We start from the raw sequence: 27,901 nt of genomic DNA on the forward strand, positions 1-27,901 counted from the left end.
CACTAGAATGTACGAGCTGCAAAGCATAACATGTCAAAAAAAAGTAGGATTTCTGTCACTGTGTTGCTGGGAGGACATTATGAACATATTTTTGGAATCACTTGGATCTATAAATACATAAACAGTCTAGCCATTAGATATCCCACTTGCCTTATCAGCACATCGACACGTAGAGGATAAACAGTGCCAGACGATATAGATGAAGCCTGCATGAATCGTATGTTGTTTCTAATCGGACAGAAGTGATGATGGCGGTAGACATGATCACTCGGCAGGGGCGTACACAATACGTTCCTTCATCACAGAAATTTACACAATTTGTTATGTGTTCTTCATTCGATGATGGTGAGGATCAAACCCTTGTCGGTGGCTGGGCGCAGTCGCATAGTTAAACTTGCCATCTTGAACCTAAAGTGTGCGTACGTCAAACAGGGACCGCAGGGAGGGGATGGGACGTACCCAAAATGCAGCTGAAAAGATAGAAAAAGAACGGCCACCATGGACATTGCCGTTGGCTCTAGTTCTCCTGGAACAACTCAAGTGCCTCGGAGAAAGTTCATGCCCCTACCTTCATGCTCAGTAGATGGAAAACGTTCAGTCGGGGATTTTCACATTCTGTCGCCGAAGAATTAGACCACTCCTCCAGGTCCAGAAAGTCCACAGGTGGGGAGCCAGGGTTGTGTGTGTGTGTGGGGGGGGGGGGGGGCTGGTGGGTATTTCCCAACTTTTCGTCCTCACACAAACGTTGAAAAGTAGTAATCTTGAAGTTTATACCTTATTGTAGACCTAACTTAATATAAATATACGTCATAACGCATTTGATGTCTATTTTTCTTAAAAGAGGGACTCCCAGACCCCCTGTATCCGGGAGTCAATTTTCACGACCTCAGATCCACACCGACTTCTTTTTTACGAATCCTGGTCCCCCTCCCCCAGGTCCTATTACAAAGGTTCATGCCCCTACCTAAATCAGTCAGTTAAATTTAGTATATGCTCGCCCTCTCCCTTCCCCTCAAATTGGGATATTTATGCAAATAGCTAACATACCATTTGCAATTAGGCAAAACATTTTTTTAAATGGGGATGTTATTTTGCAAACAAATTTGGTCACCTCGGTTGAATGTAATATTATCTGTTAGGCGAAACGTGCAAATGTTACTACTTGTGTGGATATGAAGTCTTTTCGTCACTTTATAGTTGACATTGGAAACCTGAGACTGTTCTCGTCTTTACACAGCAAAAAAAATGTTTATTCTAATAGTGTCACATTTCCGGAAACTCAAAACGTGCGGGAGCTGTTTGTACTCTACTGTGATGTTTCTAGCGTTCATGGTAAAACATAAGCGTATATGGATACTACTTTATACTAGCCCCTCCAGTTTTGCGTAGCAACGCCACCTGGAGTCTTTTTGGCGTTCCATACAAAAGAACTATCGTGTACAGTAAATATCAATAGGTCAAAGTGTTGTAAGAGCGAATTTTAAAACCTGCAGGCATGTGCACTTAAATGAACTGATTTGCATCAAAATAGGAGAAGAATGCATCAAACAAAGCGACAGAGAACTGAAGAAACGATTAACGGAAGAGGTTTGTAAAAGAATTTCCGTCAGTGAGTGTTAAGATTTAGGTTAGCCTGCGCTGCCGTGTTCCGTGAAATTAAGTTAGGCTTTAACTAAAGTCGGTGTAGTTAAACGTTAGCCTAGGCTTATTTCGCAAAACACATTCTTGCATCCTGGAATGAGGATTTGTATAAGAAGATTGTCATTTAGTTTACTTGCTCGGAAAATTGTATTCACTGACAGTCAAACACATTCAGCCATAATGTTGAAAGTGAAGAAACGTTTACGTTTAAAATATACATTGCATGGTATGTTTAGGAACTAATTTATTTGTATTTTCACTAGCACTAACAAACATTAGGCCTAGCCTAGAACTTAGAAGTAAGATTTTACAACAGCTGGTTGAGTGAAAAATATCAAAAAAAATCTTTTTCAAGATACACATTAGCAAAAAAAAAGTTTTAATTAACAAAGTAAGGGTACTAATGTAGAATCCGTACCATCCGATATCCGACAGGCTAAAAGAGGGCGCTCTTTTTGATGGGGTGAGCATTGTTAAATGGGGCTGGGATATTTTTGGGGGACTAAAAGAGTTTGGCAGATTTCATGAAAATAGTACAGTCGCTTCAGCGCTTATGTCCCTTCATTCTACCCATTTACCCCCTCTACCCCTTTAATGATAACTCTACCCCTTTACTTCATTCAAGCGAATCATTCACGCGATGCTACCCCTTTAATAATAACTCTACCCCTTTAATCCATTCAAGCGAATCATTCACGCGACGCTACACCTTTAATAATAACTCTACCCCATTAATCCATTCAAGCGAATCATTCACGTTCACGCACCTACTCATTGTGCAACCGGATTATACAGTTTTATACATAGTATTATTCTGCCGATTTGAAGTAAGCTATCACATTCATATGGTACGGATTCTAAAGTCATGCCCAAAATTAGTGTGTTGCCCATATGGCAGAACACATTTTTAGAAGATCCAGTGTTTTCAAAGCATGCTTAGTTAATACCTTGACAATTTCATTGGACTTACATATGTTATTGTCAATATGTACTGTTTGGCTATAAAAACCCAGCTAGCTGAAGGTTTTTTTTAATGAAATAAGGTTCTTTGTTCTATTGACATAGAACTTTGGAATAATATTTAGGCTAAATACTAACATCAGACATTTGCTCTATCTCAGTCTATGATTATGGTTTCTGGATCAGTAAAATTCAGATTCGATTAGTAACTAGGCTAAGTGTAATTTAACGTGTTAGTAAGCACAGCTTTGTGCTTTATAATATCAGGATATGTTAAGTAGGGATGCACCGGATATCCGGTCTGGCCGGACTATCCGGCCGGATAGTGAGAAATTATCCGGTTCCTGTTCCGGCCGGATATTTTTCAAAATCTGGCCTGAATTATTCCTTAAAAAGGTGTTGGTATTAACTTAAATCAATGTAAACTATTATAAAAAATTAATAAAAACATTCAAAGTAAGAAAAAATTAGGTTTAACATGTTTAATTTAATTTTCTCAATGGTCTGATCCACTGTTTCTAAAGATCAACCAAAATAAAATAATACAACTACTGTAATAATATGAAGCTACAGTAAACAACAAATACAGTTTGCAGTGAAATCATTTTCCCATTTTAAAACAAACTTCATAGGTAGTATGCAGTATTTTCCAGCAAACAAATTTACATACTGTATCAAGCTTGTCAACAATTATATTTTAGTTAGTTTTTTTTAAAGAATGTAGATTACACCACCAAGTCATATTTAATCTCATAAATGGGGTCTTAAATTCACCTTCTTTTTAATATGCGTATACCTCACCTAAGATTTGCTCCTTGTTTCATACTTCTACTTCTTATTAATGATTCTCTTTTGTGTAATGAAAAAATCTGGTTCCGGCCGGATTTTATCCGGCCCGGATTTCATCTGGCCGGATTTCATGTACTATCCGGCAAAATCCAGTTCCGGCCGGATCCAAAACTTTGGATCCGGTGCATCCCTAATGTTAAGTGTTTTTTTGTAACTGTAGATGTATTTGCATTTATTTCTGAAGTGCTAAGTAACTGGCATATAGCAGCATAACATCCACACTTACATAGATAAATACTGTGCCACTAGTATCAACATACAAGTAATATAGTGTTTACACGGGTCCAAAAATCGGGAACCGGGTACCCGAGGGCCATTACCCGTCGGGTATCCGGGTACCCGGAAAAAATTGTTTACCCTCGTGTATCACGATTTTCAAGAAATTACATATTGGATGCTGTAATAAATGTATTATATTCTCTACTGACAATGTTTTCATGTTCAAATACGTAGGTGTAAGATAAGGTATAAAACCCTCCCCAATAATATTTATTTGCTTATGTTTCTTTCATTAACTTGTTAATAAATTAATTATTTAATTATAATTAGCATTACTACTAACATCGCACTGCCGCCGCTGCTTATGCTTGCTCGGGCACGTCTATTGGATCAAACCATATAAATATTCAATTCAGTTGTTACTACTACTACTATCTATTATGCAGGCCCAGGGTTCGCATTTGCCGCGATATTGCGCGATTCGCGCAAAGTGATCGCATTTGGAATAAACGATTAGTAAAAAGCCACTTGCGATTTCTATTTTTTAGTTATCCCGTCTATAATCCATAAAAATCTCGTAAAATTCCTTGTCAGCCTTTCCTTCTATGAAATAAACGAATTAGTAAATAATTATTTCTTCCACATGGTAGACTAACACCACACTAAGTCAATGAGAAATCTAGCTTAGCCTAACCATCTGTTTATTTGCTGAAGTTGTGACGCAGTTATAAGACATCCATGGAATACTTTCGTTATTGCTGTTACGTTCGACCACATGGTTGCCTAACACCACACTAAGTCAATGGGGGTAATCTAGCCTAGCCATCTGTTTATTAGCTGAAATTGTGACGCAGTTATAAGATATCCATGGAAAACTTTCGTTATTGCTGTTATCTTCGACCACATGGTAGCCTAACAACACACTAAGTCAATGGGAAATCTGCCTAACCATCGGTTTGCAATTTTTTTTTTAAATCACACTTTGGGTAGGATTCGGGTAATAAATTAGGAACCGGGTAGTATCACGTCGGGCGGGTATTTTCGTTATTGCTGTTATCTTCGAACACATTGTAGCCTAACACCACACTAAGTCAATGGGAAATCTGCCTAACCATCGGTTTGTCAATTTTTTTTTTTTTTTTTTTAAAATCACACTTTGCGTAGGATTCGGGTAATAAATTAGGAACCGGGTAGTATCACGCCGGGCGGGTACCCGGGTATCCGGATAACCCGTGCAAACACTAAAGTAATATATATTTGATCTTGACCAATCATTTTGAAGGGAAAATAAATGCCAAACTGAATGGATTGGGCATCCATTAAATGCACTGGGTTTTCTTTTGTGCTATTAGCTAGTAAATCTTAAGTCCCATATATCTAAGTTTTAATGTCGTTCAGTTTGACAACAATAGTTTACTAATTAAGCTTCCAAATATTTCAAGCTTGACCTTTTAGAAAGGAAAATAAATGACAAAGTTTTAACTGGATTTTCTTTTGTGCTATCAGCTTAAGCCTGTAGGTAAATCTTAAGTCCCAAATCTTATTCATTTCGACAACAATGATTCTTAAGGCAGGGATCAAAGCCAATTAATATTATTCAGGAACCTAATTCAACTCTCTGATATTTGGTGTGTAAGTTAATCCCTTCCTGTTAAATGACTGAATACCCTTGCTTTGAAAATTGGCTCCTAAGGCCTCACCACAATACACAATGAGCCGCCATTGAATATGTGATACGCCTTCGTTATTCCTTTAATTTAGCTTATCCAGATATTTAAATCTTGACCAATCATTAAGAAGGTAAAATGAATGCCCATACCGAATGGTTTGTACTGGTGATGATAACTAATCTTTCTTAATGCAATGGTGTTATGTTTGGTCAGTCGTGATATTTGATGGTCTGAGACTATTACTTCTTCATTGATTTAATGATTTTCCTACAGAATGGTTGAATTTTGCTCTTAATTAATTCTATCATTGAACAAATTAGTCATAGAAAGTGAAGGGTGTTGTAATTTCTTCCACCTAATATCTGGAAAAAGAACAGCTAGGCTTTAACAAACTGTGTGTCTCCTTCCACCCCCTCTTCCCTCCTTCTACCCCTCCTCCCTCGGCCCTCCCTCCTCCTTGCATTCAATAGAATATGTGGCCACATTATATTACTTTTGAGAACTACTACAGTTTTAAATTTACCAGTTTTTTCCTTTTTCACCTTTACAGTCGATTTATCCACCGATAATGTGCCTTCATCACCGGAAAGGTAAAGTATCATCAATCTACAGAATGAAACTTTGTCAGGACCTTAACTGAATGAGAACATATATGGCCAAGTGTCAGTTTCTTATTTAAAACTTGCAGGACTTCATCCCTTCTTCCTCCTGAGCAAAAAACAAAACTTGATTGGACTTCAAATTTTTTTCTTGATCAAATGAGCGACAGTTTTTTTTATCAGATCTTTCACAGTTATATTGTTTCCAGTAGATTTAAGTATGTCAGTATAAAGGTGCTTCTCCTTTTTAAGCGAACCAAAGAACGTTTTAAAGCCAAGTAATATTTATCGGTCTTTAAGTCAGTTGCAATAGCATCCAGCATGGACTTTACAGGGTTACATATCCACCCGGGAGGGGAGGGGGGGGGGCTCAAGGCCAAGAAGAGAAGGAAAAGAAAGCCCAAAAAACCCCCAAATGAAACAAAAGAAATATTGGTTAACATTGATGAATGCTTGACGCATAAGATGAGTTCTCAGAACGGGTTTTTTGAACGAAAAGAGGGGATCACAACAACTGAGTTCTAGTGGTAACCCTTTCCAGAGGCGAGGAGCAGCTACTTCAAATGATCTGTCCCTGTACAGAACTTGATAGTTAAATGATCATGACCAGTGCCATCAGAAGCTTGGTATTTTGTCATAGCTCTAAAAAAGAGATATATTTGAGTGTAGAACAACTACTTTCTTTTTCAAGATATTCACCTATTTATTAATGTTTAATGTCTGAAATATTAATTTGGACCAACAATTTTAATTAATTAATTTTGGATGTCCTCTTGCCTAGTTCGGTAGTGCACAGCACCCCCTTCAGGTGGTTTTGCAGCATACTGTAATTGTTAATATTCTCTTTGATTCCAAACTTCTTTTGCCTTTTTTACTTTTTCATGATTTAAACTAAAACTGTCAAGGAAACCAGAACGGCATTTAGTCTGCCTGATTTTGTTGACGCACATATTTTTGTAACTTTCCTTTTCATTCAAACCGCTGCTGGTAATGGTCTTAAAATTTGTCTCGTTCCAGACCTGACAGTGGCACAGACGATGACCAACTTTTACAGGGAACAAAGGTCAGTAGTCTAAAAATCTTTCCTCTTAAAACCAATTAGTTTGTGACAAAGTATTCCTGACAATAATTCTTCTATTTGAAGAATGAGGACGTGAGCCACCACAAACCAGAGCCACCCTGCAGAATCTATGTGCAGAATGCATGAGAGCTACTGTACCTGGACTATGATTTTGATGTAAATAAAAATTCATTCAAGCTCCAAACACTATTTTCATGCAGCTCTTCTAGTGATACCATCTCTTGATAATATAATGAAAATGATGAGATGAAAGTATTTGAGTACTTCATCATTAGTCAGAAAATTTCCAAATTATACACTTAGATAGAAATTTGGGGGGGGGGTAGGAACGGGCAATTTCACATTCAGCTGAGTAGAAGGCCACTGCTATGGGTGAAATACCTCCCCCCCTCCCACTATTAAATTTACCCCCCAGAAAAAAATATTTATTGACAATACCTCGGTTGAGCAAATTTTAATTGTTAGTCTAATTATGCATCAGAGTGCACATTTAAAATCATTTAGGCATTTTTGTAATCTAGTATAGCTACTCATGCAAGATTAGATACTAGTGTTTCACTTAGAGTCTTGAGTTTACTCATACTCATACCAAGGGTAATTCTACTCATACTGATGCATTCTCACTACAAGTCAGTTATGGTCAACTGTTATCATTGCAGGTCTTTAACGACTCGGTCCACGGACACATTGAGATGCACCCTCTATTAGTCAGCATCATCGATACACCAGAGTTTCAGAGGTTACGTTTCATCAAGCAGTTGGGGATGTGTTATTTTGTCTACCCAGGAGCGTCGCATAACAGATTTGAACATTCCCTTGGGTAAGTGTTTTGAATGTTGCAAGCATTGCTGATCACAAGACAAGTTTAACACATTCTGGCTAATGTTCATAACTGCTCCAACCTTTATACTGCTTTCTCCACTCTCCCATTCCATTGTTGTAATGGCATATAGTTATTCTCTTATTTGCCCAACCGGCATTAACATACTACTTAATACTGTCATTTAGCAGTCTGACTTTACAAATAAGACATACCTACTGGATTGAATTAACATGAGCTCTAAAGTCAAAACTATCATAAAACATTGTATCTTCAAATAGCATATAAACTGCAACCATAGCAGTGATAATAGTAGTTACAGTGTATTGTTTTGACTTTTAACCATTTGTGTGAAAACAAAACAATTTATGATGTCCTTTATCTTTTACTCTGACAGGGTGAGCTACCTTGCTGGGGAACTTGCAAGAACCTTACAATCAAAACAGAAGAATTTAAAGATAACCAAAGAAGACATCCTCTGTGTTGAGATAGCAGGATTGTGTCATGATTTAGGTTGGTACAATCTTGAAACATGTTCATACAAAGTGTTGTATTTGCTGCAATCTGGTGGTGCTACACTCAACCTTTAATGGAATGGTACCCCTAGTCTGGTTCCCGCTGCCCCTGACCTGGCTCCACATACCCCTGACCTGGCTCCCGATGCCCCTGATCTGGCTCCCGATGCCCCTGACCTGGCTCCCGATGCCCCTGACCTGGATCCGAATGCCCCTGACCTGGATCCGAATGCCCCTGACCTGGATCCGAATGCCCCTGACCTGGATCCGAATGCCCCTGACCTGGGTTGCGTTGGTATATGAATATACCAGGTACACCTGGTATTTAATTCATACCTGTTATTTCATTCATAACCATACCGACTGTACTGAAATCTGTCATCAACAAACATACTGAAAATACCAGGTATGTCCGAAGCAAACCTTGATCACCCGGTAAAAATAATACCAGATAATACACGCGAACTCAATGAAAATCCCGGTGTCGCGTGTAAGTTAAAAACCCCCCCGTAGTCCCCAACTGTGAACTTTCTTGCTGCACTATCTTAGCTTTTGCACACTGATATGCTTCTTGGGTTTTCATCTTAAAAAATGGTTTAAGTGTATTCGGCCAATCACAAGCATGGATGGGTTACATTTACACATGATAATTTGGAACAGTCTACGTAAAAATTGGGGGATGAAGAAGTACAGAATACAGCACAGCACCTGTTGGAGGTTTTGAAACACGTGCTCGGTACACAGGGAAAAGGGATTGGATGGCATGTGTGTCTGCATTAATAACAATACATAATAACAATACATAATAACAATACATGTATGCATTGTTGTCTAGCAAGGAGTTTCTGTTAGTGATGCTACCCTGTCTAAGAGAAACCTGTGCTGGTAAAACCAGCTTTCTGTACCTACTGTCACTGAGATCAGCAAAGTTTCATCTAAGCTTTAAAAAAATCCATACTAAACTAATTAGTGTGGGATGGATCTGGTCTCTAACTCACTACTTTCACAATGCCACAGAAGTTTTGCGGCTCTAAGATGTCACTCTTTTACATTCGATAATACCATTTCAAAGACAGGAATCTACAAAAGTTTTTCATCAAATGGTTCCCATAGGTTCCTTTTCTCGCACGTAGTTTGTCAAATGTTCTAACAAGTTATTTTGGGATGAAACCAATTCTGTGCAATACGTAGATTCATACCTGTTTTTGTTAGTAGTAGTAGTATCACTGTCTTCTACAATATGAATACTGATTCTGCACTCAACCCTTGTAGTACATCATAACTTTACCTGGTGTGTGGTTCTTACACCGATTCTGGGCATTACAAATGTTCATACCTGTTCTGATACCGATTCTACGCAAATACTTAATTTCCTGGTAATTCCCATTTTGTCGTTGGACTAGGCCCTGAAAGGGAGTTTACTGAACTGTACGTTCGCGTTGAAGTGAAAGACACGTAAACCTTCTAACAAGCAGAGAAATAGGGGGAAAAATAGAAGGAAAATTATGCATTCTGTGCTGTCATTTGAGAAATCAGTTATTGTAAGTTATTGTATGATTTAGTTTATTAGTCTGTGCCTACTGTATGTTTTCAAAGTACAGGCATATTGTACATCAGGTTGGGTTGGAGCCTAGCGTAGCCATGCGTTCAGAATTCCCTGGACATGTCCTCTATTTTCACTCTTAACTGGTGAATTTAGAAAAGTACAAAAGTTTTTACTGCAAAAGTTGTAATCAAAACAGTGCCAAACTTTCTTGACAGGGATTTGGCCATCTACCTACTCAAAAGTATAAAAAAACAGAAATGTTTAGTTTCGGTAGTAAAGTCCTTCGACAGTTCTGATCTTATATTTTTCATTTCGAATCTGGTATACTTTTCATGTAGGTACCCTTGAAAAATAAATGTTTCCTTAGGAAGAGAAGGACCCCCTCGCCCCCCCCCCCCCCTCTGACTGTGATAACTTCTTCCCTTTCTTCATAGCTACTTATTATTTCCTTACAGGACATGGTCCATTCTCCCACCTCTTTGATGAAGCATTTCTTCCCAAAGTTAGGCCAGACTACAAAGGAAAGGTAAAGAGAATTTTTAAATACTTTTTAAAGTATTTTTATTTTACTGTATACTAGCCTTTTTTGTTTAAGTTCATAGCGATGAACATAGCCTACTGTCTATGCGATCCTAGCTTGGTTTACCTTTGTAGTGATGCACGAAACCTTTTTGTTTTTACCCTAGCCTCAGTTTGCCTACGAAGCTTAGGCTATTATGTATGTACCCTGGTTTGGTTTACTATCAATCCTACAGTATCTGACATTGTATACAATGTATGAATTGGATCAGTTGTTGTCATGGAAGGAAGACACCAGGTTTTGGAGCAGTTGAAGGGGGAGGGTTAGATTGTGCCCGTGACTTGAGTTACTATAAATACTCTGCGGCAATTATTAGTTGAATTTGCCATGAGCGGGCAGTATCACACCCCAAATGTTAAAGAAAAAAATAAATGCCGAAAAACAAGGGAGGTTTAATCCAACAAAATGCACCAATGATGATGAAATGATGATGAACATTAAATAAAAAAATTTGTGACAAAAATTTGTCACAATGTTATGAATTGGCAAATGAGTCACAAATTAGAGGCAGCTAAATAGTTGGAACCTCAGGTTGCTTTAATTGACATATCGGGATGTAGATTAGAATTTTGTTTAAGTCATCCAAAGCTTGGTCAGATGAGACAACGCTGAGACAACTTACGCCTAGAATTTCACAATTTTAGTCCTGCAGGTACTTATAATATATCTACGGGCTAAAATCAGGTTCTCACTGCCATATTCCTACGTTACAACACTGATCAGTCGAACACTGTACAGGCATATTGGAGCGGGCCAATGACATTTGCTGATAACGAGCAGTGATACAGGGCTCATGTTAGGTATGGAAAACATGTCGATTCTTTGACTGTTAACCAACTTATCATGTGTTTTATGTTCTTAATGTCTACTTCTCCTTCGTCTTCTTCTGGTAGAAAATTGTTTTTGTACTGGCGCATGATTTTGTACCACTAAAGAGCAATAATAATACAGTTTCTTTTTCTAATCGATAAAACCAACCAATATACAGAACATAACATTTCTTAAAATTAATTTCACTTTCTGACAACAATAGCGTATGAAAATATTCTCTATAAGACATGCTGTGCCGGGTGTTGCAATGGCCGCACTGATCACGAAAATGTTACCAACTGTTACAGTATCTACAGTGAAGTGTGATGCTTCGCCCACACCTTATAAAATGAGTGAACTTACGTACTTGTACAGCTCATGTGCTGTAGCAAACAACTTTGCCCACCACCGTAAACACTTTTTGTCATCTTCTGTTCAGAGACTGTGAAGGCCACTTCTGTTATAGATATTGCTTTTTGTCATTTTCAATAACTAGTCACTTGTGGTTGGTGTGTTGTCCAATGGAAACATATTTTGCAATTTGAAAGTAGCGACTCACTTCTTGCCTATGTGTAAAGCGCCTTTAATAACGCTCTTTCTCGTCTCCCTGTGTTATTTCAGCAAACGTCGTAGGCGGCAATTACAATAATTCAATATTCTGATTTGTGTCATGTATAGCGTGAAGGAAGTAATTTGATTAACATCAACAATCCAGTCCACTCAGATCTATATTTATCCTAAAATCAAAATGAAAGAATTATGTGTTTATTTGCTAAAACATGGCAAGTTTAATAAGTTGTATAATATAAGGTCAAAGCGATTGCTTACAGTTAACTTAAGTTACAGAAAATATCCTGGATAAAACGATGGAAGGGTCTAAATGATGTCACAATCTTGATTGAACTCTATATTGCAGTAAAAGACACATTGTTGACGAGTGTTTTTGTTTATTTTCCAAACTGGAAGTATTTGCAGTGAAGTGTCTTCAAATAAATTCCTTCATCTTTTCCATATTCCACTTCTGTTTATCAGTGAAATGGGGGTAAACCTGTTCATAGCAATCCTTCCTATATCTAATCAGTATTGTGTTTTTCTTTTTTCTTTTTCTGGTTAAACTTTTTATCTGGTACATGTGTGATGTTTCTTTACCTGAATATCTGGTACATGTGTGAGGTTTCTATACCCCAGTATCTGGTAAACTTTTTACCCAAATTTTTTCACAATTTTTTCCAGTTTGGTTTTGTAAATGTCAGTTGAACGCTTATTTAAATTATTGTTTCTTAAACAGCATGAAAAACTGTCGGTGGATATGTTTGAGCATATGCTGAAGAAAAACAAGCTAAGAGAACAATTCGAAAAGTATAAACTGACAGAAGGAGATATTGATTTCATTAAGGAACAGATTTTCGGAGTTGGAGGGAAGAAGGTATCGTATAATAAATGGTTGATATGTTCTTAATTGCATTAACAAAACCAGGGACATTTTTCTCAAGTAATCAGTGCATAGTTGTTTCTCTACTTGAGTAACTGGGAGTGCATGGTGCTTTACTTGAGTACCTGTTTCTTTACTCAAGTAATGAATATGTTGTTCTTAACTTCTTTCAAGGAGCTATAGCATGTATGTTTCTTTTATTAAGTAAATGTATGATGTGTTATACTTGTATATTTGCTTCATTGTAATTAAATACTCAAGTAACCAGTTCTTGTTTCTTTGGCTCAAGTTACTAGAAAAAGTGAGATGTTTCTATACCCCAGTATCTTGTACATGTGTGATGTTTCTTTACCTGAGTATCTGGTACATTTGTGATGTTTCTTTACCTGAGTATCTTTTACATTTGTGATGTTTCTATACCCCAGTATCTTGTACATGTGTGATGTTTCTTTACCTGAGTATCTGGTACATGTGTGATGTTTCTTTACCTGAGTATCTTGTACATGTGTGATGTTACTTTACCTGAGTATCTGGTACATGTGTGATGTTACTTTACCTGAGTATCTGGTACATGTGTGATGTTACTTTACCTGAGTATCTGGTACATGTGTGATGTTACTTTACCTGAGTATCTGGTACATGTGTGATGTTTCTTTACCTGAGTATCTGGTACATGTGTGATGTTTCTTTACCTGAGTGTCTGTTACATGTGTGATGTTTCTTTACTTGAGTATCTGGTACATGTGTGATGTTTCTTTACCTGAGTATCTGGTACATGTGTGATGTTTCTTTACCTGAGTATCTGGTACATGTGTGATGTTTCTATACCTGAGTATCTTGTACATTTGTGATGTTTCTTAACCTGAGTATCTGGTACATGTTTGATGTTTCTTTACCTAAGTATCTGGTACATGTGTGATGTATCTTTATCTGAGTATCTGGTACATGTGTGATGTTTCTTTACCTTAGTATCTGAAACATGTGTGATGTTTCTTTACCTGAGTATCTGGTACATGTGTGATGTTACTTTACCTGAGTATCTGGTACATGTGTGATGTTTCTTTACCTGAGTATCTGGTACATGTTTGATGTTTCTTTACCTGAGTATCTGTTACATGTGTGATGTTTCTTTAACTGAGTATCTTGTACATGTGTGATGTTTCTCAACCTGAGTATCTGGTACATGTGTGATGTTTCTTTACCTGAGTATCTGGTACATGTGTGATGTTACTTTACCTGAGTATCTGGTACATGTGTGATGTTTCTATACCTGAGTATCTGGTACATTTGTGATGTTTCTTAACCTGAGTATCTGGTACATGTTTGATGTTTCTTTACCTAAGTATCTGGTACATTTGTGATGTTTCTTAACCTGAGTATCTGGTACATGTGTGATGTTTCTTTACCTTAGTATCTGAAACATGTGTGATGTTTCTTTACCTGAGTATCTGGTACATGTGTGATGTTTCTTTACCTTAGTATCTGAAACATGTGTGATGTTTCTTTACCTGAGTATCTGGTACATGTGTGATGTTTCTTTACCTGAGTATCTGGTACATGTTTGATGTTTCTTTACCTGAGTATCTGGTACATGTTTGATGTTACTTTACCTGAGTATCTGGTACATGTGTGATGTTTCTTTACCTGAGTATCTGGTACATGTTTGATGTTTCTTTACCTGAGTATCTGGTACATGTTTGATGTTACTTTACCTGAGTATCTGGTACATGTGTGATGTTTCTTTACCTGAGTATCTGGTACATGTTTGATGTTACTTTACCTGAGTATCTGGTACATGTGTGATGTTTCTTTACCTGAGTATCTGTTACATGTGTGATGTTTCTTTACCTGAGTATCTGGTACATGTGTGATGTTACTTTACCTGAGTATCTGGTACATGTGTGATGTTTCTTTACCTGAGTATCTGGTACATGTGTGATGTTACTTTACCTGAGTATCTGGTACATGTGTGATGTTTCTTTACCTGAGTATCTGGTACATGTTTGATGTTTCTTTACCTGAGTGTCTGGTACATGTGTGATGTTTCTTTACCTGAGTATCTTGTACATGTGTGATGTTACTTTACCTGAGTATCTGGTACATGTGTGATGTTTCTTTACCTGAGTATCTGGTACATGTGTGATGTTACTTTACCTGAGTATCTGGTACATGTGTGATGTTTCTTTACCTGAGTATCTTGTACATGTGTGATGTTTCTTTACCTGAGTATCTGGTACATGTGTGATGTTTCTTTACCTGAGTATCTGGTACATGTGTGATGTTTCTTTACCTGAGTATCTTGTACATGTGTGATGTTACTTTACCTGAGTATCTGGTACGTGTGTGATGTTTCTTAACCTGAGTATCTGGTACATGTGTGATGTTACTTTACCTGAGTATCTGGTACATGTGTGATGTTACTTTACCTGAGTATCTGGTACATGTGTGATGTTTCTTTACCTGAGTATCTGGTATACATGTGTGTTGTTTCTGATTATGTGTGTCATTCAAAGTTCTTGTTTTATGTAGCTCATGTGTTAACGATTACTCTGTTACAGTGTTATCATATTTTATGGTCTGACAGATTTAGTCTAGAATGCCATCCGTTAATAGTTTCTTATTCTTTTGTCTGTTGATTAGGTGAGGGCGGTATGTAATTACTTACCAGAAGAAGGAACGGAACTCCCCATAAATAAAAATGAACTGCTGACTATACTGAAAAGAGATACCCAGGAAGGATTCCTTGAGGTGGTTAACGAGGAAGGAGAAAGAGGAATTGTTTCAAAAGAAATGGTTGAGGTATGAAATAGACTTGGCTTACTCCACAAAATTTTGTTAGAATGATCATCTTTTCTTGAAAATCAAACCAGGAGAAATACCATTATAAATAGTTCTTAAAGGAGTAGTTCAGAATCAGAAAGATTGCTAGGTTCAATCAAATGCCAAATGTTTTTTTTTGATTTCTTGTAAAGTTTCACAAAACTAAAGAGGGACCCAGAGCCGTATCTAGAAAGAGTTTGGCCAACTGGTGTTTTGTGACACTTATGTTTATCTTCACACCTCAAATGCATAGAAAACTAGCTGAAAACCTGTCATTCCACTTGTTGATTTTACATCTCATCCAAAAGAAAAGCACACATCACAGTCGTGGCTAGGCTAGATCACAGTCGTGGTTAGGCTAGATCACAGACGCACAGTAGCTTAGAGCTTAGAGCGTAAAAACGAGAGGAAAAAGCCATGAATGTCATTACAAATTTATGGAACCAATTTGAACGTAAAATTCTCGCATTGCTGACGTTACTAGTGACTAAGTTTTAGTACGGGTCCTATAGTCATAACTACCTCACAGAGTTTTGTTTTGTTTCCATTGAACCTCCAACATGTTCTTCCTACTTTGACTTCCCAAATTTGTCTGATTTCAAGGTCATTCCGAAAACCATACAAATGCATTCCATATTCTGACCGATCGCTGCATACCCATGTGGCACAGCAGGGCCTTTATTTGATAATTTTCTATTTTTTTTTTTCGTGTTCATCAAACGATCCTTTATACTGTACACTGTGTGTATGCGCGTCGTCTGCTGAAAATTGTTGAAGTTGACCTATTTTACCGCCCGGTGTGGGAGTTGTCCCTCTCGACCAATCCAAATCGGTTACATGGTTGGCCACTCTCTCTATATAAGGCTCTGTAGGGACTGACATGACAGGGCCCTCTGTTGACTATGGGCACGACTGGAGACCATTAATGACTCTCACAGGGCTTTTCCAATCATTTGTTCTTTCTGTAGGAAATTTGGTCTTACAAGGGTCGTGGAAAGGACAAGAGCTATCTCTATGAAATTGTAGCAAACAAACGTAATGGTATAGATGTCGACAAATGGGACTATTTTGCAAGGGACAGTGTGCACTTGGGCATCCCGAATCCTTTTGACTGGAAACGTTATCTCAGGTTTGCCCGTGTGCTGCATGAACCAGATGGTAGCCAGATTTGCACCAGGGATAAAGTAAGTAGCAGAACAACTTAAGTCATTTAATTATTGTTGTGTTGGGTTTAAACAGGCCCTCATGTTGCAGTTTAGGACACAAAGTAAGTTGGTCCTATGCACAATGATAAAGTTGTTTATTGTCTGAAATGGCAGCATTCATTGTGGTCATCCTCTGAGCTTAATCCCCCCCCCCCCCCCCCAAGAAAAAAAGAAGTCATCTGTAATATGTTTGAGGTACATACTATTGTTTTGGAAATTAACATGTTCATTAAGATGTACTCCCAACCATTGTCATTTATGTCTTATTTCTTCTAAGCTATTGTTGAGCACACCCTTCACAGTCCTCACCCATGCCCCTCCCACACCAACACACAAAAGATGAGGACAAAACAATAAACTCTTATGCATAAGTGTTTTTGTAACTAGGCAAGAGTTTAAAAGATATATGTGAAAGTAACATAAACTGCTGCATTATCCTTATGTAAGTTGTTATCTTTCTCTGTATGAGGATTAAACATTGCTACAGTTTGAATATTGATATATTTTCTCTTACAGGAGATAACCAATCTTTATGACATGTTTCACACAAGATACACCCTCCACCGTAGAGCATATCAACACAGAGTGAACAAGATTCTTGAAGCCATGTGAGTAAAAAATTGTTTCATTTCATATTTCATGCATATTAAAATTAACTGTCAGTGCAGGTTAAATTATAACACCCTTTTTTTTATCAGATCTGGGGTATTGTTCTGTCAGCTTTGTCAGTCTGTTTGCTGTTAATTATAAATCTGCCACAAAAAATAATAAGTTGGTTTTCATCCTTGGGGTTCAATGCTAGTTATGTAAAGTTAAAAGATCATTTCTTTGCATAGTTTGGTCAGAGGGTATGAAATGTTAAATCCGCAGATCAGCAGTTAATCCCAAAACGTGTACGTGACATCATCATGGTTGCTTTAAATGAGGATTGAAAAGTGCTTTGCATCATTTTAATGTGTAAAAGTTTGAACACCAAAGTAGATGACACTTACTGAATTTGTATTATTATTAAATACTTTCTTCTTGACCTATGACCTTCGACTAACCTTCTGCATAGTAACATTGTTAGGTACTTCCACACTGTGGTATGCTGTTCATATATTACCTCCCCAAAATCATTTCTGAGGATGGTTGCTTACTAAGAACACCATTTTTAAAAGGTTATTCCAGCTTGCCTGGAGATTGTCTGGCTGTGTTGTTTATCAGTGCACATTGAGGGTACTATACGTACCTCTCAGTGTGCTGTTGGAGTGCCTTCTCCCATATCATGTATGTGTATTTGACACCCCTGGTAAGTTGTTAAAGGCTTTTATTATGGGCAACATGTGATTAAAATGTTAATAGTGTTTTAATGATCTTCAGTTGTTTCATCTTTTCACATTTCTCAGGATTGTCGAAGCTCTGAAGGAGGCAAATGACTATCTGTTATTTCCTGGGACAGACGGGTGAGATAAAATGAAGATAAATTAATGCAGCTCATTCTGCCCTTCACCGTAACATCATCCTTCAATCTTGCAAATACCTGAGAAGAAATAACGTAATTAGTTTAGTACAGTAATGCTTTAACAGATGGTTAATGTGTCATGGAAAGATGTAAAAGAAAGCCCGTAAATATGTCTTCATAACATTGGTCTTTCACACCTAGTGAAACTTTATAGTACAGGCCACTTATCACAGGGTAGTTGATGCATTGGCAGGCATTCATTGACGATTTTAAGTTTGCTGCACTTTTAAATGAAGTGTTGTAAAGTGACCTGTTTGTCCTATGTTTATGCACTTTTAAATGAAGTGTTGTAAAGTGACCTGTTTGTCCTATGTTTTTGCACTTTGAAGAGTTGTAAAGTGACTTGTTTGTCCTAGGTTTATGCACTCTCAAATGAAGTGTTGTGAAGTGACCTGTTTGTCCTATGTTTATGCACTGTTAAATGAAGTGTTGTAAAGTGACCTGTTTGTCCTATGTTTATGCACTGTTAAATGAAGTGTTGTAAAAGTGACCTGTTTGTCCTATGTTTATGCACTCTTAAATGAAGAATTGTATAAGTGACCTGTTTGTGCTATGTTTATGCACTTTTAAATGAAGTGTTGTCAAGGGACCTGTTTGTCCTATGTTTATGCACTGTTAAATGAAGTGTTGTAAAAGTGACCTGTTTGTCGTATGTTTATGCACTGTTAAATGAAGTGTTGTAAAAGTGACCTGTTTGTCCTATGTTTATGCACTCTTAAATGAAGAATTGTATAAGTGACCTGTTTGTCCTAGGTTTATGCACTCTCAAATGAAGTGTTGTGAAGTGACCTGTTTGTCCTATGTTTATGCACTGTTAAATGAAGTGTTGTAAAGTGACCTGTTTGTCCTATGTTTATGCACTGTTAAATGAAGTGTTGTAAAGTGACCTATTTGTCCTATGTTTATGCACTGTTAAATGAAGTGTTGTAAAAGTGACCTGTTTGTCCTAGGTTTATGCACTCTCAAATGAAGTGTTGTGAAGTGACCTGTTTGTCCTATGTTTATGCACTGTTAAATGAAGTGTTGTAAAGTGACCTGTTTGTCCTATGTTTATGCACTGTTAAATGAAGTGTTGTAAAAGTGACCTGTTTGTCCTATGTTTATGCACTCTTAAATGAAGAATTGTATAAGTGACCTGTTTGTGCTATGTTTATGCACTTTTAAATGAAGTGTTGTCAAGGGACCTGTTTGTCCAATGTTTATGCACTCTTCAAGTGTTGTAAAGTGACCTATTTGTGCTATATTCATGCCACGTTTATTCCAGTTCATTCACTTCTTGTTTGACAATTTTACTCACGAAAACTCAGATGCAATGATATTGACTCTCTATAGAGTATGCTCACTTCTTGAATATCACTTGCATCAACACCTAGCCTAACTTGCACATAGAAATCTGGACACTCTGTTACATTTTATTCACAGTTCTGCACCCTCAGCAAAGGATCTAACTACAACTCTTTGGTTTCAGGTTGACTCTAGCATAACAGTTCTTTACTTTTTAATTTTGTAAGCAATATGTTTGTTGTTTCTCATTTGCTTATAGATATGAAACATTTCACATTTTCATCTGATTGACCCATTTTCATTTCTTAGGAAGATGAAAAAGATGTCTGAATCCATCGATGACATGGAAGCTTACTCCAAACTCAACGATCACATCATGTGGACAATACTATGCACTACTGATGATAAACTTAAGAAATCAAGAGATCTCGTCCACAGAATACTAACGAGAGATCTGTTTGTTTGTGTCGGCCAGACTCAGCTCAAGAAGAAGGTAGCTTCTCACGAAACGCCGATGAAACTGGTAAGAGATATTTTTGTAGATATGTAAGAGGATGGGGGAAATAAAAGGAGGGTGGCTTATCTTTTTTGCTTCTTGAAGAAATGACGACTAAAAAATGGCTACACAAAAATTAGATGGTATCGAAAGGAAATAACTTCAGTATTTCAATTCTAGAAACTGCACCAAACATTTAAAACTCTAAAAGAAGTGAAAACTTAAACAGAAAGTGAGAAATCAAAGGAAATCGCGACAAATCTCTTTGCATGGGATAAAGCCATGTTACAAAACAAGATATATGTTATTCTGTCACTGCTTTCTTGGTTATTGCTAGTAGCAGTATTCCAATTTTTCATGTTTGTGAAACTTCACAAAGACAGAAAATGATACAGAAATGCATAGTCAAACATTTTAACTGTGTATTTTACACTGTTTGTTGTTGTTCTAGTTAATGCTGAGGTTGCTTGAGAAATGTTTGTTTGGGGATGGGAATGGAGTGAAGGGGTGAGGGGAGGTGTGAGGGGAAAGATGTGTCGACATGAAAGTAATAGACTTGCTTCAGTTCAGTCAAAATTTGAATTTTCATTGCAACTCTGAGTGTTAACTTTTATTTTACCTCACCAGGTTTCACAACTAATTGACATAGAAAACGATCGCACCGAGAAAGAAATATTTGACAGGCTCTCTGGAAGAGCTAAGAAAACTATCAAACAGAGTGATATAATTGTGCATGTAAGTATAAATATGGCCAAATTCATTTCACCTCTGTACATGAGCTTTTTCCGCGAATTCGCGGAATATCCGTGATTTCTTTTCTACCTCGGGGACCAAATCTATTATCCTAACACACTGTATCATGCAAACTGGAGCCTATACCGCAATTTTTCGCGAATTGCTAGGGCTGAATTCGCAGGTTGAAGCCAAAAATGATGTCACCCTTAGGGATGAATCTTTGCTCTAAAGCTATAAGGGCTGTAACCGATATAGCAACAGCCTGCAGATTGAGCCCTAAGGGATTGTAACCATTAGGGCTGAATTGGTAGGGTACAGCCATACTGGCTATATCGTTCAGGGCTTAATCCTGGGTATGGAATGCTTATCTGAAGATCCTTTGCTATTTAGCTCATGAAAGTCATTATCTTAAATTAAAATGTTTCATACTGTACTTTTTGATTAAAAGATAACGAATGACCTAAAGATGACAAAGAACCAGAGAATGACCAGATAACAACAGGATGTCTCTGGCCAAAAGTTGAGGCTGTTAATATTTACTCTTTCAATATTTCTTTTTAACTACTGGCTAATTCTCTTTTACATGAAATGGAGAATATCATCTGCTATTTTTACATTTATTTCAACAGATTGCTAATTTCAGCTATGGAATGGGGGAGAAGGACCCTGTGGAACATGTTAAATTTTACTCCAAGTATGACCCGAATAATACAGTCGAAATTAGCAAAATCAGACAGGTGGGTTTTACCTTCTTTCTTCATAATGAAGTCTGTGAGATGGTCAGATGCTCAACTAAGAGAAAGGATTCAAATGGCTGCTGTTACAATGGCTAACAAATCAATGGCCACAGTCTTTGGTTACTTGCCATACGTTTGGTTACTTGCCATACGCAGGCAAGTAACCTATGCAGTCAAGTTGGCGTGTGTGTACATATATGTGATGCCCTAGCTTGTGAACACGATATCCCAAGATAGATAACCTCTGCAGTTCTCATATTTGGCATGTTGCTTCCCCATAATTAGTACAAGAGCCCTATTGTTTCCTGTGGAGGTCAAAGGTCATTTGGAGTCAGCAGAGGGCAACATGTGGAAATCTAAAAAAGGCTGCATCTCCAGAATCTGATCATTAAAGGTGCTCATATTTGCATGGTAGGATAGCCTTATGTAGTGTAAAGGTTGTACACAACTTGGTGTAGGTCAAAGTTCGTTAAGGTCACCAAGGGTCAAAACTTGAAATCCTCGTAAACAATATCTCCTGACAGGAACTTCATTGGCTCTGAAATTTGCATGTAGCTTCCCTATAATGATCAAAACCATATTGTTTTTTTTGTTGGATGTCAAAGGTCATTTGGGATCATCAAAGGCAACATTCTGTACAGCCCATATAAAACACAAACCTTGTAAACACGATATCCCAAGATAGGTTACACCACATATTTTGGGTGCAGGTCAGTTTATTTGGGGTCAGCAGAGGTCAAATGTCAAAATATCAACAGTACTTTATATTGAGAACTTCAACTTCGTGTTCATGGTAGATTGAGGGCGGAATGGAATTGATTCAACTATTAAACATTGTACGCCATCATAATTCTGTGCTCGATGACCCTTTCATGAGTAGTAATGTATGTCTGGGTGAGTATTAAGTGAGGTATATTTTACTACTATATTTTACTCTTTGTTTTACAGTGTGCTTGTGATGTGTGTGTGTGTTGATGTTCTGTACGATTGTTCAAATCGTCTCCTTTCATGGTTTCTATATCAACAGGAATCCATGGCATTACCGAGAGAATTCTCTGAAAGATTCCTAAGAGTGTGTGTCAAGCAGACGGAACCTGAAGTCTCTGAGTGGGTTTGTGAAGCATTTGAAGAATGGTGCATCGATAAGGGATTGACAGCTAAGGTATGGGGGGGAAAACTCCAATAAATCCTTCATAATTTATCTTTTTTTTTTTTTTATCACTTTGTGTAATCAGTGCTCTATTACCATGGTCAGAGTACTTGTACCATTGAAACATATCATGCAAGTTGACCCAACACACCCGTTGTTTCAGCACTATAATTAGGACTGCTCTGGACTGCGTTTATGCCCACCACGTACACTTAGGGGCCGCTACATTTGTGCCTAACTCTATCCATATATTTAATTCACAATTGAGAAGATAAGTTTCTTATTTGTACTGTAGGACTTGCTGTATATTTGTTTGTATTACTGTATGTGTATCACAGTCTATTTGATATTTATACTATTGCTTTCCTTTTTTTCCTTTTCTTTTTTCGTTTACGACCTGTGTAAGCCGAATTTCCGATTGTTGACAATAAATTCAAATTTGAATTAAGCATTATTTCTTCAGATCGGTAAAGAGTTGAAATGATGAATGCTTGCAAAGAACTTTGGCTTACCCTGTCATTCTGAATAACCTCTCTGTGTGTGTAATCAAACAAATAACAACGTAAAAAAATCCCTCTCTTTCACTTAGTTTTAGAATATATGCTCTAAAAAGAACCGTTTTTGCACAGACCTTTTCTTCCCACCTAATTCACTTTGGAAATGGTTGTATGTCTTCATGGTTTATTTAGGCAAGGGCGTAGGAACCAGGGGGGCTGGGGGGCGCAAGCCCCCCAGTGAAAAAAAGGGAGGGGCGGAAGTATCATTCCGCCCCCCTGCTTCGCAAGTCAGAAAACCCCTTTTTCATTTCCAAATGAGAAAAAAGTCTCATTTGGAGCACCAAATTGCATCTAAGGCCAGGTGAAATGCAAAATTATTTACAAAAGGGAGTGGGTGTTGAAGTGTGCTATATTGCACCAAATTGCATCTGAGGCCACCTGAAATGCAAAAAATTTCCAAAGGGAAGGGGCCACCCCTCCCCTTTTCAAAATGACATCCCATCCAGACTCTGTCATATCTTCAGGTACCTACTCCAGTGTTGGAAAACCTTGTTCAATTTCCCGCGAACACACTTCCGATTTCCCGCCGGTGTTCGCGTAGCGAACACGCCGAGCATGCGTAGCGTGCGAGCATAAAGGCGTGGGGTCCAGGGGCCCGCCCCAGGGGCCTGGTAGGGTCATGGGGTGGAACCCTTGTGGGGTTGAGGGGGAAAAGACCCCGGAAAATGTTGGTATTTTTGCGTGTCTGGCGATAAAAAACTCGCAGTTGAGGATGCAAAATACTGACAACTTTTTGAATTTAAATTGTCACGAAGCTGATGAAAATTTTAAAATGACAAGTTAGAGTAGCTATATTATGTTATAAAATGAAAAAAGATTTAATCTGCCTTACAATCTTTAAAAAGTTTAACTTACAGAACTTCCGATATTATGAAACAAACAACGTTCGGCAAAGCCCCGCGCACACTATACGTACATCAGTTTACAACTGCAGTACGGTCCCTACTTATATACTACGGTAGGCTACTTACTGTACATGTGCTGCGAATTTTCCCAGGTACTGTACCTTACCAAACAACTGCGCGCCCATGCCCTGTCTTACACCCGTTTGTTAACATTTTTGGCACGTTTCCAAGAAACGTTTCATGGAGTATTCCCCATGATACACGCAGCACATCGAGGCCCCACTAGCTATGGCCATCTGTATGAAAGTAAAACCTTGTAATAAAATATGTTTTAGGCCACTTGGCATGTTTAACTAAATGCTTAATATTATTTCCATGTTCTTGTAGAAAATGTCAAGTTCGCAAAATACAATTAGTTGTGTTTTTGTAGTTACGTGAGATCCATAACCGACGAGGGGGTTAGGCTATTTGCTATGCACTTAACTATGGTAGGATATTATTTTTTCCGTATTTTTTGAAATTCTAGAAAATACTTTCTTTTCCCCCCGCTTAACACCAGATGTGGTCTTACGGTTTATTCATACATGGGTGTACTAGAGCCTTGTTTACATGACGTTAGTTGCATTTAGCACGATATGCCAGTTTCGCGTGAATTTTTCGAAAGTGTTTTGCTTGATCTTTCGTAAAATTTGAAAGGTGTACCAACTTACTTTTCGTACACAATTGGTAATTTCTCTACTGATTTTCGGAGTTTTTTTACAGTCAAGTGAATACGATGTGCATTGAGTATAAACTTATCGCGAATGCAAGAAAACGATGCGGGGATTTCCAGCAGACAAATGTTTTCTTTGCGGGATTACTGAGTCAGATGAAGGGAATCCTGCACCTTAGAGGGAACACTGAATTGAAGTCAAATTCATACGAAAGAAAACGTTGACTAACTAACATGCAATATAAGTATAACAAATGTGGAATGGCAATATTGTTCAAAACATTTCCCGCGAGGCTGATTTATTACAGCAACCTTCCCGCGCTGGGCCGTGTGTGTCCGTGTGACATTTCCCTTTGTGAGTGGGTTGGGGACACATCATTACTCGTTATAGGCTATTGTGACTAAAATTGCGAGCACGCTCTCTGGACATTTTTCTTTTGTTTCTGAAACTTTTCTTCTGAAATTTTCCTTATTGTTTTTACAGATGTACTTTTTTGCTCCTTCGTGTTTTTTTTTAAGGTTCGTCCCGTTTTTTTTTTTCGTTCTTTTCTCCCCGATTTTTTTTTTCTCCAGCCAGCTTGGATTTCCCGCGAGCATCGCGGATTTCCTGCGAACCTGGTTCGGCAGGTTCGCAAGGTTTTCCAGCCCTGACCTACTCTTCTCGACCCTCAATGTCCCATTGACCTAAAACGGATTAAGTTAAACCCCACACCATATTTATTTGTTTCTTTTGCCTGGATTTTACTTAAATTGCTTATTTTTTGTATTTTTTATTCCAGCCCGGAGAATTCAGTGCAGGCATTTCATGGACTAAGAAACCATCAAGTTTGGAAGAGAGAAAGTTGCATGCTGGGAATGCCTCAAAGAGGCTGGGCGATATGTACGATTCTACACCATTGAGTAGAAAATAATCAAGGTCTTCCAGAGATTTTTTCAGCGGTGCTTAAATTTATGGGGTCAGAATGAGTTTACTGAACATGGTATTCTAAGATTGAACATTATTCAGAACTTATTTTATTACCCTATTTATTTATTTATTATTTTCTAAATTTGGGTTTAAGTCTCTATGTGTATTGAAAACAACAGCAACTTTTCAGTTGTTGCTTTGTAAACATATTGGTTTCTCAACACATTAGAAGTAGTTTTTTTTCATATTAGGGTAACTTTTGGCATTTTAAGAAATAATTGAAAGATCATAACAGGTATTCTCAGAGTAAAAAATATACAGAAAGCTTAATATAAAAGTGTCTACTTTAAAGAAAATTTCCCTTACCTACAGGACTTTGCTTTAAAAACATATATAGCTTCAAAAAAGACAAAACTCAGGATAAAATATAGAGAAACGTAAGACACATTGCACATTGCGAATGTCATTAGAACTACACCACCCTATTTAATATTCATCTGTACATGAGACAGATTGCCATTTATCTAAAGCAGATTTAATGGATGATATACTATGGCTGTAGTTGTTCAGAGGAATAATCTCAATACAGATTTATTGTGGGCTTATCTACTGTTACTAACTGTGGTAGGGGGGAGGAGATGGGAGGAGGGAGGGGAGATGAGAGGGGGAAAGGTGGTGTAGATGGGTTTCTGTCTTATTAGCTGTCGACCATGTTCTCTTCCATGAGTATTAGTTGAAACAGCAGACATACATATATTAATGATCATTTTAATTTTTTTTATATTGTTAATATTATTTTAAGTCTTGTGTTCCATTTATAATACATGCTCTGCAGCTTTTTTCTCTTCTCTTTATTACACATAGTTTTACATAACAATGTTTCAATAATCTTCCATCCATACCTCAACAAATAGAACAAATCAACCTTTTTACTCACTGCCATTGATATAATCTGTGCTTCTTTACTTGCTGTGTGGTGAATAAATCCAAATGGAAGTTACTCCTCTGTCATCTCATGATGTTGTGCATGGGATTAAACTCCTCCTTACGACTGATGATGGAAGGTTCAGGGTGGGACCTGTCCCCTATGATACACCCTCCCACCTCCCCCCTTACTATGTGCACTCCACTTCTCCATTAGCTATTTTGTATTAAAGAAGGTTGCTCTCCCTTTTTTTTAAATCATTTCTTTACAACACTTTTGCTGTTCATTTCAAAATTCTTCTCTTTCATAAAACATTTGTCAGGAATGCGTGGAACTAATGCGTGGGACTACATATGCTAATTTCACTCAGAGTTGCATGTTTCTTGAACTTTTATGGAAGAGTTGTTAAGTTTCTTATGTTGTTTCCCTTCTTTGTTCCTTTTTTAAATTTATTTTCTTGCATCACTTTTACCACAGCCTGGTTTGGTCAGTCTTGAAGTGTAATGTCTCAACTCCATCATTTTGTCGATATGTCCCTTCCTTAAACTCTTGGAGAGAGAGAGTCGTCTTTATTCTTCTTATATGTTAGACCGTTTTTATGTCAAAATATTAATACTTTTAATTTTATGGAATCATGTCATCGAACAGTTTGAAATGAGTAAATGATTTTACTTTAAGTTTAGTGGAAAATCATTTTTTTTTTGCTATTTCGATTTTATTTATGGGAAAAGAAGAATACAAGTAAATTGTAAGATGCTATGGAGTCTGTGACTGAACAGTGACAGAAGCCAATTTTAATAAAATAAGAGTACTGTTCATTCATACTTAGTAAAGATTCCTAAATCCTAATGGTCCATTCAGGTCAGCTGACCGTGGTTAATCCTGTGAGTAACGCACGGTAAAATTACGGGGCATCACTTTAATAAATCTGGTTATATGTAACCAAAAATGTTTTGTTTTATGATTTTTCCCCCACACAAATGGTAGTGTATGAATGAACAGGGTTAATCAACGGTCTAGCGTGCGTTACTCACATGATTAATGCACTCCGGGTGTTAATGCTATCGCTGGATGCACTCGGGCTCCGCCCTCGTGCATCGCTTGCATTATCCCCCGATCGTGCATTAATCCTGTGAGTAACGCACGCTAGACCGTTGATTAACCCCTTATTATTCTATACTGGCTATTGCATTTATGTTTTCTTAATTTCTTGTTGTGTTGTAAGGGACTTTTCTTATGTACTAATATACCATATGCAAATGACAGTCAAACATAAGCTGCCCCCCCCCTCCCCCGCCACAC

The 27,901-nt window shown here is 37.6% G+C and overlaps 2 protein-coding genes across 6 annotated transcripts in view; one reads left to right on the forward strand and one right to left on the reverse strand.

Moving 5' to 3' along the window:
- The window catches only part of LOC139961657 (BTB/POZ domain-containing protein kctd15-like), a 173,082-nt gene that overhangs the window by 33,210 nt on the left and 111,971 nt on the right, over positions 1-27,901 (reverse strand). The window contains exon 1 of one of the 4 annotated variants that reach the window (XR_011790960.1): positions 11,658-11,699. The exons of 1 other annotated variant lie outside the window; for it this stretch is intronic. Coding sequence is in view for 1 of the 3 variants with exons in the window: in XM_071961027.1 (XP_071817128.1) it covers positions 11,658-11,718 (61 nt within the window). In the remaining 2 variants the exon portion in view is untranslated. Of the gene's footprint in view, positions 1-11,653; positions 12,512-27,901 lie in introns of those variants that run through there. 2 more of the 4 variants (XM_071961027.1, XM_071961042.1) reach the window with 2 other exon arrangements.
- On the forward strand, positions 1,629-27,548 carry LOC139961639 (deoxynucleoside triphosphate triphosphohydrolase SAMHD1-like). Of its 2 annotated transcripts, XM_071960978.1 has the most exons (16): positions 1,630-1,867; positions 5,890-5,929; positions 6,956-7,001; positions 7,679-7,839; positions 8,237-8,352; positions 10,356-10,426; positions 12,579-12,716; positions 15,363-15,521; positions 16,511-16,726; positions 17,264-17,355; positions 18,136-18,192; positions 19,845-20,058; positions 20,659-20,766; positions 21,396-21,503; positions 22,531-22,665; positions 25,547-27,548. In XM_071960978.1, the coding sequence occupies exons 1-16, from the start codon at positions 1,738-1,740 to the stop codon at positions 25,676-25,678; spliced, it is 1,923 nt and encodes a 640-aa protein (XP_071817079.1). In that variant the 5' UTR covers positions 1,630-1,737; the 3' UTR covers positions 25,679-27,548. The 2 variants fall into 2 exon arrangements, with proteins under 2 accessions (XP_071817090.1, XP_071817079.1); XM_071960989.1 differs by lacking the exon at positions 12,579-12,716 and having other exon boundaries at positions 1,629-1,867.

The sequence above is a fragment of the Apostichopus japonicus genome, chromosome 3, assembly GCF_037975245.1.
Source record: "Apostichopus japonicus isolate 1M-3 chromosome 3, ASM3797524v1, whole genome shotgun sequence".
Classification (NCBI taxonomy): Eukaryota; Metazoa; Echinodermata; class Holothuroidea; order Aspidochirotida; family Stichopodidae; genus Apostichopus; species Apostichopus japonicus.

Excerpts from the sequence above, each read along its gene's own strand:
- LOC139961639 (XM_071960978.1), top strand. The coding sequence starts at position 1,738 with ATGAGGATTTGTATAAGAAGATTGTCATTTAGTTTACTTGCTCGGAAA. Across the intron at positions 12,717-15,362 it reads TCGGAGTTGGAGGGAAGAAG|GTGAGGGCGGTATGTAATTA; the intron begins GTATCGTATAAT and ends TCTGTTGATTAG. Across the intron at positions 22,666-25,546 it reads ATAAGGGATTGACAGCTAAG|CCCGGAGAATTCAGTGCAGG; the intron begins GTATGGGGGGGA and ends TTTTTATTCCAG.